Source organism: Ranitomeya imitator, chromosome 5, assembly GCF_032444005.1.
Source record: "Ranitomeya imitator isolate aRanImi1 chromosome 5, aRanImi1.pri, whole genome shotgun sequence".
Classification (NCBI taxonomy): domain Eukaryota; kingdom Metazoa; phylum Chordata; class Amphibia; order Anura; family Dendrobatidae; genus Ranitomeya; species Ranitomeya imitator.
In genome coordinates this window covers 151367758-151388396 of record NC_091286.1, presented here as the reverse complement: position 1 = coordinate 151388396, position 20639 = coordinate 151367758, and the positions used below count along the sequence as shown (strand labels likewise).

At 46.0% G+C, this 20639-nt stretch overlaps 1 protein-coding gene across 2 annotated transcripts in view; it reads left to right on the top strand.

The window, feature by feature from the left end:
• Positions 1-20639, top strand: part of FNDC1 (fibronectin type III domain containing 1) — a 392429-nt gene that overhangs the window by 306095 nt on the left and 65695 nt on the right. For both annotated transcript variants that reach the window (XM_069769220.1, XM_069769221.1), the window contains one exon: positions 15296-15404. In XM_069769220.1, the coding sequence (XP_069625321.1) occupies positions 15296-15404 (109 nt within the window). The remainder of the gene's footprint in view (positions 1-15295; positions 15405-20639) is intronic.

The following is a 20639-nucleotide window of genomic DNA, read 5'->3' as shown; positions in this document are numbered from 1 at the left end:
TACGACGCTGGAGCGATATTGTTACGATGCTGGAGCGTCACGGATCGTGCCGTCGTAGTGATCAAAATGCCACTGTGTGACGGTACCCTAAGGGTAAAAAGATAATACCCCGCACTGCTGTTGTAGTTAGACCCTATTATCCAAACAACCCTTTGTTCAAGAGAGGACCGACAAAATTCCTTTATATAACAACGGGGTGCAGCTTCTGCAGAACAACATGAAAGTCCAAGAGAAAAAGGCAAAAAAAGTGCACTTACCCGAGTGTGGTGGTCACAATTTTTATTCGGACATTTTTCAAAATATGCAGGGAGGGATGTGAACAAAGCGGACAACGGCCGTTTTGTGCCTCACCTCAGCACTTCAACGGGTCCTACCAATATCTGGAACTCAATCTAGACCCAAAAATATTAAATTAATGTACACCGTATTTATTTTCTCTTAAAAAAAAAACAGAAAATGCAAGCTAGGTTGTTATAAGTAGAACTAAGGGTATGTTCATACTATGAGGTTTTTACTGCGGAACCGCCGCGATTTTGCCGCTGCGGGTCCGCAGCTGTTTTCCATGCATGGTACAGTACAATGTTACCCTATGGAAAGCAAAAACCGCAGTGCACATGATGCGGAAAATCCCGAAAAAAAAACGCGCTGAATTGCTGCGGAAAAAAAGAAGGACCATGTCACTTCTTTGTGCAGAATCGCAGCGATTCTGCATCCATACAATTGCATTGATCCGCTTACTTCCCGCATGGGGCTGTGCACACCATGCGGGAAGTAAGCGGATAATGTGCGGGTGGTACCCGGGGTGGAGGAGAGGAGACTCTCTCCTCCAGGCCCCAGGAACCATATTTGTGGTAAAAAAAAAAATTAAATTAAATTTAAAAATAAGCTATACTCACCTCTGAAGTCTCAGCGCTGCAAGCGGTCTCAGGTTTGCTATGCGACCAGGACCTGCGTTGACGTCGGTCCTGGTCGCCCAGCATCTTTGGAGCAGCGCCGCGGAGATCGGGACGTCAGAGGGTGAGTATATAATTATTTTATTATTTTTAACATTACTATTGATGCTGCATATTGCTGCATAGATATGCAGCATCAATAGTAGGGGTAAAATCCTGCAGCAGAACCCGCAGGACAAACCGCGATAAATCTGCAGGGATAACCGCAGATTTATCAAATCCGCTGCAGGAGAACCCGCAGGACAGAACACAACGTGTGAATGTGGCTAAGGCTACTTTCACTCTGGCGTTTTTTTGAATACGTCGCAATGTGTCGTTTAGGGGAAAAAACGCATCCTGCAAAGTGGTTTGCAGGATGCGTTTTTGCCCCATAGAGTAACATTACCGACGCATTGCGACGTATTGGCACACGTCGCAACCGTCGTGCGACGGTTGTGCCGTGTTGTGGCAGACTGCCGGGAGCAAAAAACTTTAAATGTAACATTTTTTGCTGCCGACGGACCGCTTTTTCCGACCGTGCATGCGTGGCCAGAACTCCGCCCCCACCTCCCCGCACCTTACAATGGGGCAGCGGATGCGCTGGAGAAATGCATCCGCTGCACCCGTTGTGCGGCGCATCAAACGCTAGCGTCGGAATCTCGGCCCAACGCAATGCGACGGGCCGAATCCGACGCTAGTGTGAAAGTAGCCTAACTGCCTTAGTGTTGCACTGGTCACAACAAAATACAGTTTCAGTACCATAAGGAAGTGGTACATAAACGGTAAACCCTAGATGCCTCTCAGACAGTCTCTAAAGTCACAAACCAATATTATATTGCATATAACATTCCACATATGATAAACTGTGCTTAAATACCTGCTAGGAGTAGGGACTGCAGTCTGCAGTGCAGCATGCCTGTGAGTCTGTGAGAGTGAGTCTGCCTCTGATCTGATCCGACTCCGAGTCATCCGATTCCGACCGATTCCGCTGTGATCCAGATTCATTTCTGACTGTCAGACTGACTGTCTCTGCAGCTGCGCACTGCAGAGATCCCGGCGGCGGCGCTTCCTGGAGGCTGGAGGAGATCGAAAGTGAAAGTACGCCGGGTGGGTAATGCGAACAGGGCTTCAAGAAAATGGCCGCTGCAATCTCCATCTGCATCCCGCGGCCATTTTCCTGAAGCCCCGGGAAGCGCTACTACCATCTGCGCACGCGCGGGCGGCCGCCGCGGCGCCACGGCCACCCGGTCCCCGGCCCGGACCCCAGCCCAGCCCAGCCAGCAGCAATATAATGGTATAATAGTAGCGGCTACTATTATACCATTATTGCAAGTAGCGCAGATAGCGCCGCCGCTCCGGGCGGCTCTCCTGAGTGAGTCTCCTCTTCTTCTTCAGCCAGCGGCGCGCCGGCCCACCCCCCGCATTGTGCCGCCCCCCACTTTGTGCCGCCCCCCCCCCCCCTTCCTACGCCACTGCTCCACTCTGCAGAATATGTGGTAACATTTCTTTCACCTCCTGATAAATATTAGGTGAAATCTGGAGGTATCTCTCCTTGTTTGGTGCGGCACTTCCTGTGGGTATCTTGTGAGTAGTGCATCTGAAGTCATCCTCATGACAGGTGAAGACATTCTGGTAACTCTCTAGCACAGCTTCCACTTGTTGTACCTGTTGTGCCCTGACAGTTCAGCTCGCATTTGCTCCAGGATTCGGCGCCCCTCTTTCGTGCTTCCAGGCGACTACTCTGGGGCCAGGGTCACAGCTACTGTCCATGGATCTCCTTGTCTCACCACTAACTGGATGGCATCTGGTCACTTCACTCTCGGGTGAGATGGTGAGGCTTTCTTCCCCTAAGTTGACATACCGAACCACTACATTACCGTCACAGACTATGCCTAAGGTTCGAGCAATGAGGATGAGTTTAGCAGCGGCAGGGACTTCCACCTTCCCCAACACATTCCCTGCACTGGACATCTCTTGAGCCTGGGCAACTCGTATCAGTTGTTGAAACACTTGCCTCTGGGGGGGTTCGGCGGCCTCTGGGGAGTTTGAGAAAAGCTTCCAACGACTCGCTGATCAGAAGAGTTCCAAGTTTTTAAGTACATTCATCCCCAAAGTCACGGTGGGTCCATTGCCGGAGTCTCCAGTGGTTAATACAATTCCTTTTTCGGCCCACATCTTTGCCACACATGGTAACCTGCATCCAGACCACCCCTGCGACTGGGATGAAGTAAGTTTCTGGCATGGTAGTCACTTGGGAGCTAGTGTCAACTAGACAGCTGATGGCTCAACCATCCATTTCGGCCCATATGAGAGGACTCAGGGAAATCAAACTTATTGGACTTCCTTCTCTTCCTTCTTGGCTGCTTAGGCTCTGGGCGGCATCCCCCAGCCACGGAGCCCACTAGTTTAACAGCCGGCGAGTAAGAACAGAACATCTCGCTTCCCTGTCTGGGGCCATCACAGCAATCTCCACCTGCATAGTAGAGGTCATGGGGTGAATTAATAGCATGCCTTTAACCCGCTCGGACCAGTCCCATAATAGTGAATTACTCCCTGTAAAATTTGGGAGATTGCTGAGCATGGCCCCCAGTGGCAAGCTGGCCCTTGGGACCCCCACGGCCGCTTTGTCTGCTACCTCTGTACTTGTGGACCGCATCATGCCGACTACACCAAGTGTAAGCAGGTTGTGGGATGCAGTGACAAACAGGAGGCAGAGCAAGGGTTAACAAGGTGTAATAATTTAATAAAACAAGGTGTTCACTCCTTGCAGGGAGGTTAATGATTAAAGGAGAGATAATAGGGGTAGCAACTGTAAAACAATAGCGGTCCAATAGAATAACTTATAGTGTCCTGTATGGTCCTCCGCAGCAGATGATCCCAGAGAGGGGTTGTAGAACCGGCAGCGGCCGGGTGATGTACTCAGATGGGGTCCTTTAAGCGATTGTCCGTTTTCTGGTGGCAGCGGTCGGTCTCTGGTACCTTCCGCTGAGCAACTTGTTCATTAGTACGTGCGGCTGAAACAAACAAGTCTGTGGCACTCTCAGAGTCAAACGTAAAAAGGTGGAAAGCAAGTGGCAAGTTAGACCAAAAAAGTCTGTCCGGTACTCGGCCTTCTCTCCTCTGCACATGCGCGTTTACTCACAGTCACTAAGCGCATGGCATTTCTGTCTCTGGCAACTAATGAGTGCACGGCACTTCTCTCTGCAGTGGTCCCACTGGAGGCGACGGGGACCAAGCAACGGAGCCCATTTCAGGCCCAGTGCTCAGAGGATGGAGCACACTGCCCACCCAGCTGCTCACTGCTGCTGATTCGCGTCAAACTGCCCGCAGCTGCACATGCTTTGCTATTTAAGCTGCCCCTCCTACCCAGGTCATGAGGTAGGTCCGGCACCTCATTTCTTCCCCCAGGCCACATGGAAGCAGCCTCAACGGTTCCGGACCCGGCTCAGTACAGGTACCCGTGGCCTGGTCCTCCTCCTTACACATGCGCGGATCAACAATGGACAATGCGCAGGTATGGGTCAGAAATTACATATTGCACAAGCGCCAATAAACACTGTGCAAGCGTGGGATATACAGTGATGTCGGCGCAACCCCGAAAACTATTTAAATGGCACATGCGGGGACAAGCCTGACAGAATGCAATGTCTATCTATGTTGCAATTAGTCAACAATTTAGTAAAACAAGGTATTCACTCCTTGCAAGGAGGTTAATGATTAAAGGAGGGATAATAGGTGTAGCAACTGTAAAACAATAGCAGTCCAATGGAAGAACTTATTGTATCCTGTATGGTCCTCTGTAGAAGATGATCCCGCAGGGGGTTGTAGTATCGGTAGCGGCCGGGCGATGTACTCAGATGGGGTCCTTTAAGCGATGGTCCGTCTTCTGGCGGTAGCGGTTGGTTTCCGGTACTTTCCGCTGAGCAACTAGTCCATAAGCACATGTGGCCGAAACAAACAAGGCTGCGGCACTCTCAGAGTCAAAACTAAACTGGTGGGAAGCAAGTGGCAAGTTAGACCGTAAAAGTCTGTCCAGTACTCGGTCTTCTCTCCTCTGCACGTGCGCGTTTACTCACAGTCACTGAGCGCATGGCACTTCTGTCTCTGACAACTAGTGAGCGCATGGCACTTCTCTCTGCAGCGGTCCCATTCGAGGCAGCGGAGACCAAGTAACACAGCCCGTCATAGCGCCAGTGCTCAGAGGATGGAGCACACTGCCCACCTGGCTGCTCACTGCTGCTGATTTGCGCCAAACCGCCCGCAGCTGCACATGCTTTGCTATTTAAGCTGCCCGTCCTACCCAGGTCATGAGGTCGGTCCGGCACCTCATTTCTTCCTCCAGACAACAAGGGAGGCAGGTCCAACAGTTCCGGACCCAGCTCAGTACAGGTACCCGTGGCCCGGTCCACCTCCTTACACATGCACGGATCGCCAATAAACACTGTGCAAGCGTGGGATATTCAGTGATGTCGGCGCAACCCTGGGACCAATTGAAATTGTGCATGTTGGGACAAGCCTGACAGAATGCAATGAAGCACATCCCTATGACTAAACCAGTAGGTAAGATATAACTATATAAAGTGTTTTTTATAAGGATTATAGCGACGATTTTAATGGAAAAAACATGTTAGTGATGCATATTGCAACACTAACAAAGCTCTAAGGACACTTTAGATACTACAAATGACATGACATGTTCTGTTTTAGGCTGTCATAGTGGCACAGATTATATATGGAAACGTTCTTCTCTGTAATCAGTTTTTTCTATGGAAGAATAACCATACATGCTGCTCAGACAAGAACTTAATGGAAGCACATTAAGAAATCTTTTGTACATGGTCCATACACACAACTTGGCATTGTGCATGAGTCCTAACAATGGATTTCACTATCATTTTTCTTGAAACCTACATGATATGGGATTATGCCAAAAGGAGAGCAATTCAGAGCAATGATTTATAAAACATTGTTTTATAAATCATTGCTCTGAATTGCTCTCCTTTTGGCATGGTTTGTTTTGAGCTGATTTGGTGAGGTCGGGGTCTTTTGGCGTATTTACTGCCAGACCCCGTGCGCTCACAATATGTATTTGGGAGTTTTGTATTCATGATATGGGATTAGAGTGGACAAATGAATATACTTGGCCTTGTGTAATCGCTTTATGATAAGGCATCGCATAGACTTGGATTTTATGTTAATGCAATCACAGAAGAAAAATATGTAGGAGTAAAACGTATAGTATATGGAGAAAATAATTTGAGCAGACATCTGTTTCCATGCTATTTGGTAACAGTTATGGAGAGTTCATTTCCAGCTACTGCAGATGGAAACTGGAACTGATCCAGATGTTAAGCATATGTCTGTGACTGTGAATAATACATTGATTTGAGAAAGAATATTATTAAAATACATGTTGCTTCAAAACTTCCTTGCAAAAGAACATTGTGTTACATATAGATTATGTGGCCTAAGCATATCAGCACCCTTTATCAAGGTGTGTAGAATTATTAGGCAGCTTGTTTTCCTCAGGCAGAATAGGCCAAAAAAGAGATATAATTGACTCTGAAAACTGCTATTACACTCGTAATATTACTAATATAATGTGTTGTGATCACAGAATCATCAAAAATCTTGTTGCAATTAGTCAACAGAGTTGCAAAACTCGTGTTGTGAAAAAATATGCACATTAACTGCCAAAGATTTGAGAATTATCAAACCTCATGTGACTAGGAACCCATTATCCTTCAGTGTTGTCATATTCCAGAACTGTAACCTCTCTGGAGTGCCCATAAGAACATGGTGTTCATTGCTCAGAGACATGGCCAAGGTACGGAATAGGGATGGGCGAACCTGCACAGTAAAGTTCGGGGTCTGTACCGAATACCTACTGTTCGGGCACCGACCCTGAAAACGGACTTCACCAGGAAGTCCGTGTTACTGTTCAGGTTCGTCACCCCGAACACCAGCTGTTTCTTGCACTGTCACTTCCTTTATAAAAGGAAGCCGACTCCATTAACTTCTGACAATTAGCTGGAATACTGAAATATGGACAGACTTTTTAGTTACTAAATCTCTTATGACGAGTGCAATCTGATAAAAAATCGGATTGGACTCTGATGAATATAATTCAGTGGGTTACATCCCATCTGCAATTTTTTTTTGTCAGCTGAAATCGTACTGAGAAAAAAATTGCAACATGCTGCGATTTGCTGCACGTTACGTTCAACAGCATAATCTTGATTTAATCTTTAATAATAAAAATATTCCTTATATAGGCATATTCATGATTATGCTGTTGAATATAACATTTATAGCTTTGTAATTGTGTGTGATGTAGCTGCAGAACGCCACACAGGCACAGTATAATTTCTGTGGATGTGCCTCATCCAATATGGCGCACATATTCTTCCAACCTTCTTTGTGCGCATGCTCGGGCAAAATAACATTGCATGGAAACTGCTATTGGCTAAGCAGGAAGTGACTAATGAATGACACGCAGTACATGTGCAGTAAGGGCTATGTAAGACTCATGCTGGTGTGGTAGTTGGAGGCAGGTATATCTCGCCCAGGTGTTTGTCCTATGTGAATTAGGCCACTCAGTATCTTCAGGGTGCTAATGGGTTAATAAGTGCAGGAATAAAAGATGACCAGCTGGGGGTTTCCAGCGTCAGCCTGGGGCACACAGATTGCCTGTCTGTGTGAGACAAATGTGAGTGAGAGCTGTGTTCAAGAATTGTGTAATATTAGCTGGGTGGGAGAAGCCCCCCCAGCTGTTGAGATAGCAACGTGTTGGTTTAGTTAGCGCCGGACAGGCTAGGATTTATTTTTATGTTTTGTTTTTCTATGTTGCTTTCACGTTAATAAATCTGACCTGAGGTCAGCTTGCTCAGAAACCTGCTGTACGCCTCAGATTCAATGCACAAACCACGTGGCCTTTGACCCCAGCAAAGGCGATCCCAGACTGTTGTGTCACATTGTGGTGGAGAACGCGGGCATACCGTGGCACAGGCGACAGCATGGAAGACGTGGTGAAAGCCTTAGTACAGTCCACTGCCGTACAGCAGCAGGCCACTGCCGCACAGCACGAACCTAATCGCTTGATGGCCGCACAGCTGAAAGAGATAGTCGACATGACGGTTGCAGACCGCCAACTTCTCCAACAGGTGGTGCAGCGTCTGGCGAGCATGCCTGTTGCGGACCCGGAAGCAGAGTCCAGAAGTATCCATGTGAGTCGATACTGGCAAAAGCTGACTGCAGAAGATGACGTCGAGGCATACCTGACAACATTTGAGCGGACGGCATTGAGAGAGAAGTGGCCGAAGGCACGGTGGGCCGATTTGATTGCCCCGTTTCTCTCCGGCGAGGCCCAAAAAGCTTACCATGATTTGGACCCAGAGGTCGCTCAGGACTTTGAGAAGCTGAAAGCTGAGATCCTGGCCTGGCTCGGTGTGACGACGGCTGTCCGGGCACAGAGGGTACATCAGTGGACATACCTGCAAGATAAACCGGCGCGGTCTCAGATGTTCGACCTGATTTACTTGACAAAGAAATGGCTGCAACCCGAGGTACTGACAATACCCGAAATAATCCAGCGGGTTGTCCTGGACAAGTACCTGAGAGTACTACCCCCAGCGCTGAAAAGGTGGGTAAGCCAAGGAAATCCCACGACAGCGGATCAACTTGTGGAGTTGGTCGAGCGTTATTCCGTGGCAGAAGGACTTCCCGACGACACGGTCAACCCCCGGTCTGTGCCTCCTCCTCGTGCAACCGGTAAGACTGTTCCAGGGACCACGGGTGAAGGAAAATCGCTTTAAACTGTGGGGGAGGAGCCCGGGACTGCTCGCACTCCGAGACCAAGAGTATTGGACGGTGGTCTCAGTAGGAGACCTGTTAGGTGTTTCCGCTGCCATGAGAAGGGTCATGTTTCTGCGAACTGTCCTGTTACCGCTGAACCCATGCAGTGCGACGTTATAGACTTTAAAAAACGCATGTCTTTGGTTTCACAGCTAGTGAGTGTGAATGCGGGTCAAAATGATACAGCGAAACACCTGTGTGAATTATCTGTTGATAGGAAAAATGTTGTGGCATTACTAGACTCTGAAAGTGTGATGACTCTGGTGAAAGCTAGTCTGGTGGCACTTCCATCTGGTCCGTCTGACAAGTTTTCTGTGACGTGTGTGCATGGTGACACCTGCTCGTACTTAACAGCGGTCATATGGATTTCTACTCCCTATGGGTCAGTGCAGCACAAAGTGGGACTCGTTCCCGCATTGTTACAGGATGTAATCCTGGGCAGGGATTTTCCCTACTTCTGGCAGTTGTGGGAGAATCAGTTGCTCCTTCACGGTAGCTGTACCCATGAATCTTCTCCCATGCCATCTGGAGGTCCCGAGTCCCTAGAGGAGACCCCACAGGAAGATGTTGCTGGGGAGGTTAGTGAATCTAACCTTCCGTACCCCTTTTCCATCATGGCGGGGGAAACAGAGGAAACTGAGGAACCCCAGCGAGAGGCGGTGGCAGATAGCCATCCGGCACCCTGCCTGCCAGATTTGGGGGTCCAGGTGGATGACTTCCACAGCGAGCAAATGAAAGATCCTACCCTGACTCCGGCTAGGAAAAATGTAAAAATGATAGATTGGGTATCCGTAGAACCTGACACTAGGCTAGCGTACCCGTATATGGTTCTTGAAAATGATTTGCTCTACCAGGTAGAAAAAAAAGGGGAAGACACAGTGCAACGGTTAGTGGTACCCAAACCTTATCGGCGGAAGGTACTGGATTTGGCCCACGGACATATAATGGGGGGACATCTGGGGGTACAGAAAACCACAGAAAGGATATTGCATTGTTTTGTGTGGCCTGGAATACATTATGATGTGCGTAACTATTGTGAGTCCTGGCCAGAGTGCCAAATCGCGGCCCCTAAATCTCGGTTCCTTAGCCCTTTGGTACCCCTTCCTGTCATTGGGGTCCCTTTTGAGAGAATTGGGATGGATTTGGTTGGGCCCCTTCCCCGATCCGCACGTGGGCACCAACATATCCTCGTCATCGTGGACTATGCCACTCGTTACCCGGAAGCCGTCCCTTTGCGTAACACAGCTACCAAGACAATCGCCAAGGAATTGGTACAAGTGTTTAGTCGGGTGGGAATTCCAAAACAGATACTCACTGACTAGGGGACTCCCTTTAAAGGGTAATGAAGGAGCTCTGCAGGCTCTTACAAATAGACCCGTTGCGTACGTCTGTCTATCACCCTCAAACAGATGGCCTGGTTGAGTGCTTCAACAAAACCTTAAAACAGATGCTCCGGAAGGCGATAGACAAAGATGGGAAGAACTGGGATTACTTGTTACCCTATTTGCTGTTTGCCATTAGGGAAGTTCCCCAGTCTTCCACAGGGTTTTCGCCTTTCGAACTGTTGTACGCCCGTCGTCCCCGGGGACTGCTGGACGTCGCAAAAGAAACCTGGGAAGGTCAAGTCACTCCCTGTAAAACGGTGATCGACCATGTAACACAAATGCAGGATCGTATTGCCGCTGTCATGCCCATTGTTAGGGACCATATGCTACAGGCCCAGGAAGCCCAGAGGCAAAGTTATGATAGAGGCGCTAAGGTCCGTACATTTGCACCCGGCGATAGGGTGTTGGTCCTAATCCCTACGGTGGATAGTAAATTCCTGGCGAAATGGCAGGGCCCATTTGAGGTCCGAGAAAGAGTTGGTGAAGTGAACTATAAAGTGTACCAGCCGGGTAAGAGAAAACCGGAACAGATTTATCATGTGAATCTGATAAAATCCTGGAAAGACCGCTCTGCCCTAACGGCGGATCTGCCCCGTCCGGTTTGTTCACCTACCGTACCGGAGGTGCAGGTTGCCGAGACTCTCTCAGAACGACAAAAAATATGAGGTTAAGCAATTTTTGTTACAGAACCGACAGTTTTTCTCCGAAAAACCTGGCCGGACTAAGTTGGTGAAACATGAGATTGTCACAGAGCCTGGCGTCACTGTTCATGTGAAGCCCTACCGGATTCCGGAAGCCCGCCGTGAAGCCATCTCCCGGGAAGTGATGGCAATGTTGGACTTAGGAGTCATTGAGGAGTCGCACAGCGCCTGGTCCAGTCCAATTGTGTTGATACCTAAACCGGATGGCTCCATCCGGTTTTGTAATGACTTTAGGAAACTGAATGCAGTTTCTAAATTTGATGCGTACCCTATGCCCCGGGTTGATGAGTTGATCGACCGGCTTGGTAAAGCCCGATACTAGGGTTGAGCGAAACGGGTCGAAATTGTTCAAAAGTCGCCGACTTTTGGCAAGGTCGGGTTTCATGAAACCCGACCCGACCCCAGTGGGGGGTCGGCCATGAAGTCGGCGATCTTTTGAATCTGGAATCGGAATTCCGATCCCGATTCCCGATATGTTTAAGATATCGGGAATTGGTATCGGAATTCAGATTAAAGTGTAAAATATAGAATTAAAATAAAAAATATTGCAATACTTACCCTCTGACGCGCCCTGGTACTAACCGGCAGCCTTCCTCCTTCGAATCCGCGCTTCTAGGACCTTGCCGTGACGTCGCGGTGACGTCGCGGCTTGTGATTGGCCGTGCGGCCGCCCATGTGACCGCTCGCGTGGCCAATCACAAGCCGCGACGTCACCCGCGACGTCACCAAAGGTCCTGGAAGGGCTGATTCTTAGGAAGGAAGGCTGTCGGAAGGAAGCAGGGCGCTTCCGAGGGTGAGTATATACCTAATAGGACCCGCGACGTCACCGAAGGTCCTGGAAGGCTGATTCTAAGGAAGGAAGGTTCCCGGTTAGTACCAGGGCGCGTCAGAGGGTAAGTATAAGGATATTTTTTATTTTAATTCTATATTTTACACTTAAATATGGATCCCAGGGCCTGAAGGAGAGTTTCCGCTCCTTCAGACCCTGGGAACCATGGAAACCCAATGCACTGCATTGGGTTTCGAGTTTCGGCCGACCCCGACCCCGACTTTTTTATAGGATCGGCCGATTTCACTCGACCCGACTTTTCCAAAAGTCGGGTTTCGTGAAACCCGACCCGATCCTATAAAAGTGAAGGTCGCTCAACCCTACCCGATACATTACGACCCTGGATTTAACAAAGGGGTACTGGCAGATTCCTCTGGCCGAGGCGGCCAGAGAGAAGACGGCATTTGCTACACCGGAAGGTCTGTTCCAGTATGTCTATATGCTGTTTGGACTTCACGGAGCTCCCGCAACGTTCCAGAGATTGATGGATCGAGTCTTGAGGCCTCACAGACAGTACACTTCTGCCTATCTGGATGACATCGTAATTTACAGCATGGACTGGGAAACTCTTCTCCAGAAGGTACAAGCGGTGATTGATGACCTGCGAGATGCAGGTTTAACGGCAAACCCCAAGAAATGCCACATCGGGCTTGAAGAAGCCCGATACTTGGGCTACGTGATTGGCCGAGGAGTGGTTAAACCCCAGATCGACAAAATACAGGCAATTCAGGGCTGGCCACAACCAGTGAACAAAAAACAAGTACAGGCTTTCCTGGGGATTGCCGGCTATTATCGCCGGTTCATACCCAATTTTGCAGCCATGGCTACTCCCTTGACGGATCTTACCAAGGGGAAGGGTTCCGTCATGGTAAAATGGACCTCAGCTGCTGAAGAGGCCTTCCACACCCTGAAACGGGCTTTGTGCTTTCAGCCCGTACTAGTGACTCCTGATTTCAGCAGCGAGTTTGTGGTACAAACTGATGCCTCTGATACTGGTGTCGGAGCTGTACTTTCCCAGGTGAGGGACGGAGTCGAACACCCGGTCCTCTACCTTAGTCGGAAACTGAATGTACATGAGCAGAGGTATGTGGTAGTTGAAAAAGAGTGCCTAGCCATTAAATGGGCTCTCGGCTCCCTCAAGTATTACCTGGCCGGTAGGAAGTTTAGGCTGGTCACAGACCATGCCCCTCTCAAGTGGATGCACCTCCACAAAGACCATAATAGTCGGGTAACACGGTGGTTCCTTGCCCTGCAGGCTTACTCTTTTACGGTGGAGCACCGACCTGGGTTGCAGATGGGGAACGCCGATGCCCTATCCCGAGTGCACTGTTTCAAGAGTGTTCTTGCTCGACCGGAGTGGTCTGAGCAAGGGGGGGATATGTAAGACTCATGCTGGTGTGGTAGTTGGAGGCAGGTATATCTCGCCCAGGTGTTTGTCCTATGTGAATTAGGCCACTCAGTATCTTCAGGGTGCTAATGGGTTAATAAGTGCAGGAATAAAAGATGACCAGCTGGGGGTTTCCAGCGTCAGCCTGGGGCACACAGATTGCCTGTCTGTGTGAGACAAACGTGAGTGAGAGCTGTGTTCAAGAATTGTGTAATGTTAGCTGGGTGGGAGAAGCCCCCCCAGCTGTTGAGATAGCAACGTGTTGATTTAGTTAGCGCCGGACAGGCTAGGATTTATTTTTATGTTTTGTTTTTCTATGTTGCTTTCACGTTAATAAATCTGACCTGAGGTCAGCTTGCTCAGAAACCTGCTGTACGCCTCAGATTCAATGCACAAACCACGTGGCCTTTGACCCCAGCAAAGGCGATCCCAGACTGTTGTGTCACAGCTAAGAGTTGCCGAAAATGGCGTTTATGTACACTGATTACAGATTAAAAGCAATGCACGCCTCGGTGAGTTATCCGTTATTAATAAAAATCACATGATGTCCTTAAGTGATTTTAATAAGCAATATGCACTTTGAAATGTATACTTTATATGGCACTTTATAGCATAGGCACTTTCTATGGATATACCTATGGCACATACTGTATTATGTGATGATATGAGAATATTTTATTATAATACACTCTTTGTTAATTGTATTAATTGTATTTCATTAATTTTGATCTATATGTACTTTTATGCACATGGTTTATTCACTGATTGAGAAAGGCTTTTGAAGCCGAATCGTCGCCACACCATATGGACCTAATAAAGTCCACCTTAACTTTGAACACTTTGGAGGGCTGCTTTCCATTTTTTCTTTTTTGATTATTGGTAAGTATATGGATTAATTACTGGGAGGCTTTGTACCCATTTATTAGAAGTGCTGTTCCATTTTTTTTTTTCTAACTATATTTAGGAAATTTTGCACTTTTTTTCTAAAATTATTTTTCTAAGAAAATTCTTTTTGTGGACCATGAATAGCAACATCATGGAACCTGCCATGTTCAAATACACTACTGAGGACGAGGAACGTATCCTGGGAGGAATTAAGGGTGATGCGACATTTCTAAGTACTCCGTCCACATAGGATATAAAACGCAAGCATGAAAACAACATGTAAAGGTTATTGACTTTACAATTACGTCTTACAATTTTGGGACAGTACTATAAAGCACGAAAAATCCCTAGGATTAAGATCAAGCATACGCCCTAATCTTTTTTTTGGTGACTCATTATTTTGTACACGTTTTTCTATGATTTTAAATAAATATGCAATGGACATTATCCCTCTGAATACTGAATTTTTGCAGTTGGAAACAAAAAATGACAAGATGAAATTGAAGGATTGGAAGGACAGCTACAAATACAACTAAACGAATATCAATTAATTGCGTATTGATCTGGAGGAGATGAAGACAAAGAAATGGAGCAGGGATATGGAAGACTATAAAAGTGGTCATGCTTACACTTGGCAGAAGGACAATTCAAAATATACATGGAAGAAAAGAGGTTATGGAACCATCCAATATTTCGGTTTTCTTTTTTAATACATTTGCAAAAACATCTACATTTCTGTTTTTTTCAGTCAAGATGGGGTGCAGATTGCACATTAATGAGAAAAACAATGAACTCTTTTGAATTTTCCAAATGCAAATGGCTGCAATGAAACAAAGAGTGAGTGAAAAATTTAAAGGGGTCTGAATACTTTCCATATCCACTGTATCTATCTATGCGTTTTAAAGAATATTTCATTTCATTTGAAAACTATGTGTAAGTGACATAGAGAATTGCTCTATATAAAAACTCATGTTAAAATCGCATTGCAGTCGGATAGCAATCGCATTGCATTCGGATATAAATCAGATGCTAGGTCTGAAAAATCGCATTGTCCTTGCATGAAAATCGCATGACACTTGTATGGCACTAGTCCTACTTTTCTGGACCGAAATCGGAACATTATTTTTTCACACATATGTCAATGTTTGAAATCTTAGACTAGTTGGTCACATATGGATATCAATTTGCTTCCTTAGATCTCTTTTACCTTGCAATATATCACTAACTTATTATATAGAGTGAATTAAATGTCTTATGTAACTCTCCTCAAAATGGATTGCTAAAATAAAACACTTAATATAATCATTTTGTTTCCTGAACAGGATACCTTGTTTACAGTGCATCTTTAGATGACTATTTGAAGAATAAATGGTCAACAGGCACTGCAGGAAGCACCAATTTCCCAATTGAAAACTTAAAGCCAAACACAAGGTATGCATTTGGTATTCCTTTGCAGATCTCTTCTGAATGAATTTGTTTTTATATTTACCTAAGCGATTTCTTACTACTTCCTTAACCCCTTCACCCCCGGAGCTTTTTCCGCTTTTTCATTTTCGTTTTTTGCTCCCCTCCTTCCCAGAGCCATAACTTTTTTGTTTTTCCGTCAATATGGCCATGTGAGGGCTTATTTTTTGTGGGACGAGATGTACTTTTGAACGATACCATTAATTTTACCATGCCATGTAACAGAAAACGGGAAAAAAATTCCAAGTGTGATGAAATTGCAAAAAAAGTGCAATCTCACACTTGTTTTTTGTTTGGCTTTTTTGCTAGGTTCACCAAATGCTAAAACTAACCTGCCATTATGATTCTTCAGGTCATTACGAGTTCATAGACACCAAACATCTCTAGGTTATTTTTTATCTAAGTGGTGAAAAAAAATTCCAAATTTTGCTAAAAAAAAAAATAAAAAATGCGCGATTTTCCGATACCCGTAGCGTCTCCAATTTTCGTGATCTGGGGTCAGGTGAGGGCTTATTTTTTGCGTGCCGAGATGACGTTTTTAATGATACCATATTGGTGTAGATACATTCTTTTGATCGCCCGTTATTGCATTTTAATGCAATGTCGCAGCGACCAAAAAAACGTAATTTTGGCGTTTTGATTTTTTTCTTGCTACGTCATTTAGCGGTCAGGTTAATTCTTTGTTTTTATTGATAGATCGGGCGATTCTGAACGCGGTGATACCAAATATGTGTATGTTTGATTTTTTTTAATTGTTTTATTTTGATTGGGGCGAAAGGGGGGTGATTTGAACTTTTATATATTTTTTATTTTTTTTTGTATTTTTAATCACTTTTTTTTTTAATTTTGGCATGCTTCAATAGCCTCCATGGGAGGCTAGAAGCATGCATAACTCGATCGGCTCTGCTACATAGAGGTGAAGTACAGATCACCTCTATGTAGCAGAAATGCAGGGTTGCTTTGAACGCCGACCACAGGGTAGCGCTCAAAGCAATCGGCCATCAACAACCATAGAGGTCTCAAGGAGACCTCTGGTTGTTATGGCGATGCACTGCTGACCCCCGATCATGTGACGGGGGTCAGCAGTGCGAGCAATTCCGGCCGCGCGGCCGGGAGCGCTAGTTAAATGCCGCTGTCAGCGCTTGACGGCGGCATTTAACTAGTTAATGGGCGCGGGTGGATCGCGATTCCGCTCGCGCTCATTGCGCGTACATGTCAGCTGTACAAAACAGCTGACATGTCGCGGCTTTGAGGTGGGCTCACCGCCGGAGCCCACCTCAAAGCAGGGGATCTGCCAGCTGACGTACTATTCCGTCAGCTGGCAGAAAGGGGTTAAAGGAGTTTTCCACTTTTTTTTATCAAATGTGTTGAAGATACAGGTTGATGATACTTAATAATATATAGGTATTACAGGTTGTCCTCTTTTGTGTAGCACAGACTGCTCAGCTCTCTTGTCATCAAAATGGCATTTTCCAATTGCAAGAAAAAATTATTTTACATTAATTTTATCTGGAGGAGGCAGATGGTCAAGTTTGGTCTGATCACTTGCCCCTGCATCAGCATCATCAAAATAAAAAATAAAAAATTGATGACAATATGATGACCAGTGTTGAATGCAAGTGCACGCTACTCTAGTTTGCATTGGGGTGCACCAAGTATCACAGGTCCTCAAGTGACGTGCTCGAGTCTCCACCCCACATCTTTCGCAGCTGTTAGACAGCCAAAAAACATTTGGGGATTGCCTTCCACACATGGGCAATCCCACATGTTTTTTTGGCTGTCTAACAGCACTTGCGCTCAAAACTAACAATGATATATGCAATACGATGAGCTAATATTATAAAATTCTGTGTCATACCTTTTGGTTTAAAATCTCATAATACCCCTGGATGAAATCCTTGAGGGCTGTAGTTTCCAAGATAGGGTCAGTTATCCGGGAGTTTATGCTGTTTTGATGCCTTATGAGCCCTGCAAATGTGACATGTGGAATGTGTTGCCCACAAATTATATCAGCCAATTTTTGTTCCAAAATTAAAATATTTCTCCTTCCGCTCTAAGCCCTGACGTTTGTCCAAACACAAATTTTTGACCACATGTGGGGTATTGCCGCACTCAAAAGAAAGTGGGTAACAAATTGTCCACTTTTTGACCTAACCTCTTGCAACCTCTTGAAAGCATGTGAAATTTGGGGCTAAAGCAAGATTTTTGTGAAAAAAAATTTACTTTTTCAATAATTATTTAGTGTTATAAAATTTTTCATATTTTTATAAATATATATGCAAACCATATAAACCCAAATTTGCCACTATCATGAAGTACAATTTGTCATGAAAAAACATTCTTAGAATCACTGGGATCCATTGAAACTTTCCAGAGTTAATACCACATTTAATGATACTGGTCAGATTTTAAAAGTTTGCCCTGGTCATTAACCCCTTAACCGCCGGGCAATTATCCGATTTTGTATTTTCCTTTTTTTTCTCCCCTTCTTGCCAGAGTCATAACTTTTTTTTATTTTTTTGTCAAAATGGCCATGTGAGGGCTTGTTTTTTGCAGGACGAGTTGTACTTTTGAACAACACCATTGGTTTAAACAAATCGTGTACCGGAAAAAGTGAAAAAATTCCAAGTGCTGTAAAATTGCAAAAAAAATGCAATCCCACAGTTGTTTTTTTTACCATGTTCACTAAATGCTATCACTGACCTCCATTATGATCATCCAGGTCATTATGAGTTCATAGACACCAAAGATGTCTAGGTTCTTTTTTAAGTGGTGAAAAAAATTTCCAAAGTTTTCCGTTACCCGTAGTGTCTCCATTTTTCGTGATCTTAGGTTGGGTGATGGCTTATTTTGTGCATGCTGAGCTGATGTTTTTAATGATACCATTTTGGTGCAGATACGATCTTTTGATTGCCTGTTATTGCATTTTAACGCAATGCTGCGGTGACCAAAAAAAACTATTTTTGGAGTTTTGACTTTTTTTCTCATTGCGCTGTTTAACCATCGGGTAAATCCATTTTTTATATAGATAGATCAGGCGATAATGGATGCGGTGATACCAAATATGTGTATGTTTGATTTTTGTTATTATTTTATTTTGGATAGGGCGAAAGGGGGGGTGATTTGAACTTTAAAATTTTTTAAATTTTTAACATTTTTTTTTACTTTTGGCATGCTTCAATAGTCTCCATTAGTAATATACCTTGCAGGAAAGGAAAAGCGCAGATGGTGTCTTATCTCACAATTTAAAAGAAGATTCGCCAGTAATGTAACTGCTCACCTGATGTAGAAGATTCATAGGCATATAGTGCTGGCTGCCGCAGATCCAAAGGTCAACACGTGACCGTAGATAAATCGCTGAATAGGAGGATTTGTGGGTTATGGTCCACGCTGCCAGCTAATCCAGAACAAACAAAATGTGCAATTGAACAGGAACAGTGGTTTATTCTACGTGTTTCGGAGTGCATATGACTCCTTCTTCAGGAAAATACCACAAGTCTTGTTGTCATGCCAACCCATCGGTGAACCGCGATCATGTGACGGGGTCACTGATGGGCGGGATTTCCGGAACGCTTGCAGGAAGCATGCGTTAAATACCACTGTCAGAAATTAACAGCAGCATTTAGCTAGTTAACAGCCGCAGGTGGATCATAATTCCACCCGAAGCTGTATATATCAGCCGTAGAAACTCTAGTATCTGTATCTTTTTCAAACACGCCAAAAATACTAGATTAGGACATGAGCATGCTCGGATAACACTTTATCCAAGCACGCTTGCTCATCACTAAGCCTGAGATATAAATCAAATACCTTAAAGGGGTATTCTAATGTTATGAAATTACTTTAGTTACGTGGACAGCATGAAAGTAAGGTAGTTTGCAATTGGCTTGTTTTTTCTTTCTGTTGTTGTTCTCCTGCTTTTATTTTATAGTGTACAGCTTGTTTCCAAAGAGCTTGGCCACCACAGCCTGGCCAAATATGCTAACTAGTTACATTCCTGGAGAGAAGTTAACTTTGATATCCTAGCTACCTCTCTCCAGGCCATTGGTTTTTACCTGTTTACCTTCCTCCCACTTCCTCTCAGCTTCTGACAAGAATCTTATCACACCTGTATAATGGCAATCCTGCCCCTGTGGGACCCCTAGCATTGGCCTTTTTCAGAGCAGTTTTTCTAATCACACTTTAAGCCTACTTTCACACTAGCGTGGTTTGGGATACGTCGCAATGCATCGTTTTGAGGAAAAAATGCATCCTGCAAATTTGTCTGTAGGATGCGTTTTTTCCCCATAGACTAACATTAGCGATGCATTGCGGCGCATTGCCACATGAAATAGATATTACACACGCGCTACCTCAGGCAACAAGTAAGAACCCTCAGCTGCAAGGAAACAAGGCAGGGAGGTGCCACCCCTGTCAATAAACTACCAAGAATAATGAAAGCAATTGGATCCGCGCTGAAAGGGCAAAACAGATGGAACAAACAGACCTGTGAAAAGTAAATCTGGCACAAGAACACGCAAGGCACACCAAACAAGCCCACACACCCCCACCTATAACAAAACAATCCCACCTCGAATAGACCTAGACCGGAGCCTAAACAAATAGCCGCACCAGCGCTACCGAACACGCGGAGGGACTCACCAGCAGGGGATGTGCCGACGTGTATCACGGTGGGTGCAGTCCAGTCAGGAGAAAGGGATCCGGCGTGTAGAGACGCTTGCGGGAAGGTGGGCAGGCAGAGGTGATGAGCCGCAATGCAATAGGGTAGTACGGAAGCTACGTAGAGCCAGGGAAAGCCCCGGCCGGTGGCGTCCCTGGATACGAGCGGAGAAGGGGAAAGTAGCTGGCACGAGGCTCAGCGTGTGACGTCACAAAGTTAGTACGGGGCAGCGCAGAGACCAAAACCGACGCGTTTCGAAGGAGTGGCGTCCTTCTTCATCAGGGTTACCGGTCTCTTGATGCGCCCGGACATATAGGCCGGGGCTTTCCCTGGCTCTACGTAGCTTCCGTACTACCCTATTGCATTGCGGCTCATCACCTCTGCCTGCCCACCTTCCCGCAAGCGTCTCTACACGCCGGATCCCTTTCTCCTGACTGGACTGCACCCACCGTGATACACGTCGGCACATCCCCTGCTGGTGAGTCCCTCCGCGTGTTTGGTAGCGCTGGTGCGGCTATTTGTTTAGGCTCCGGTCTAGGTCT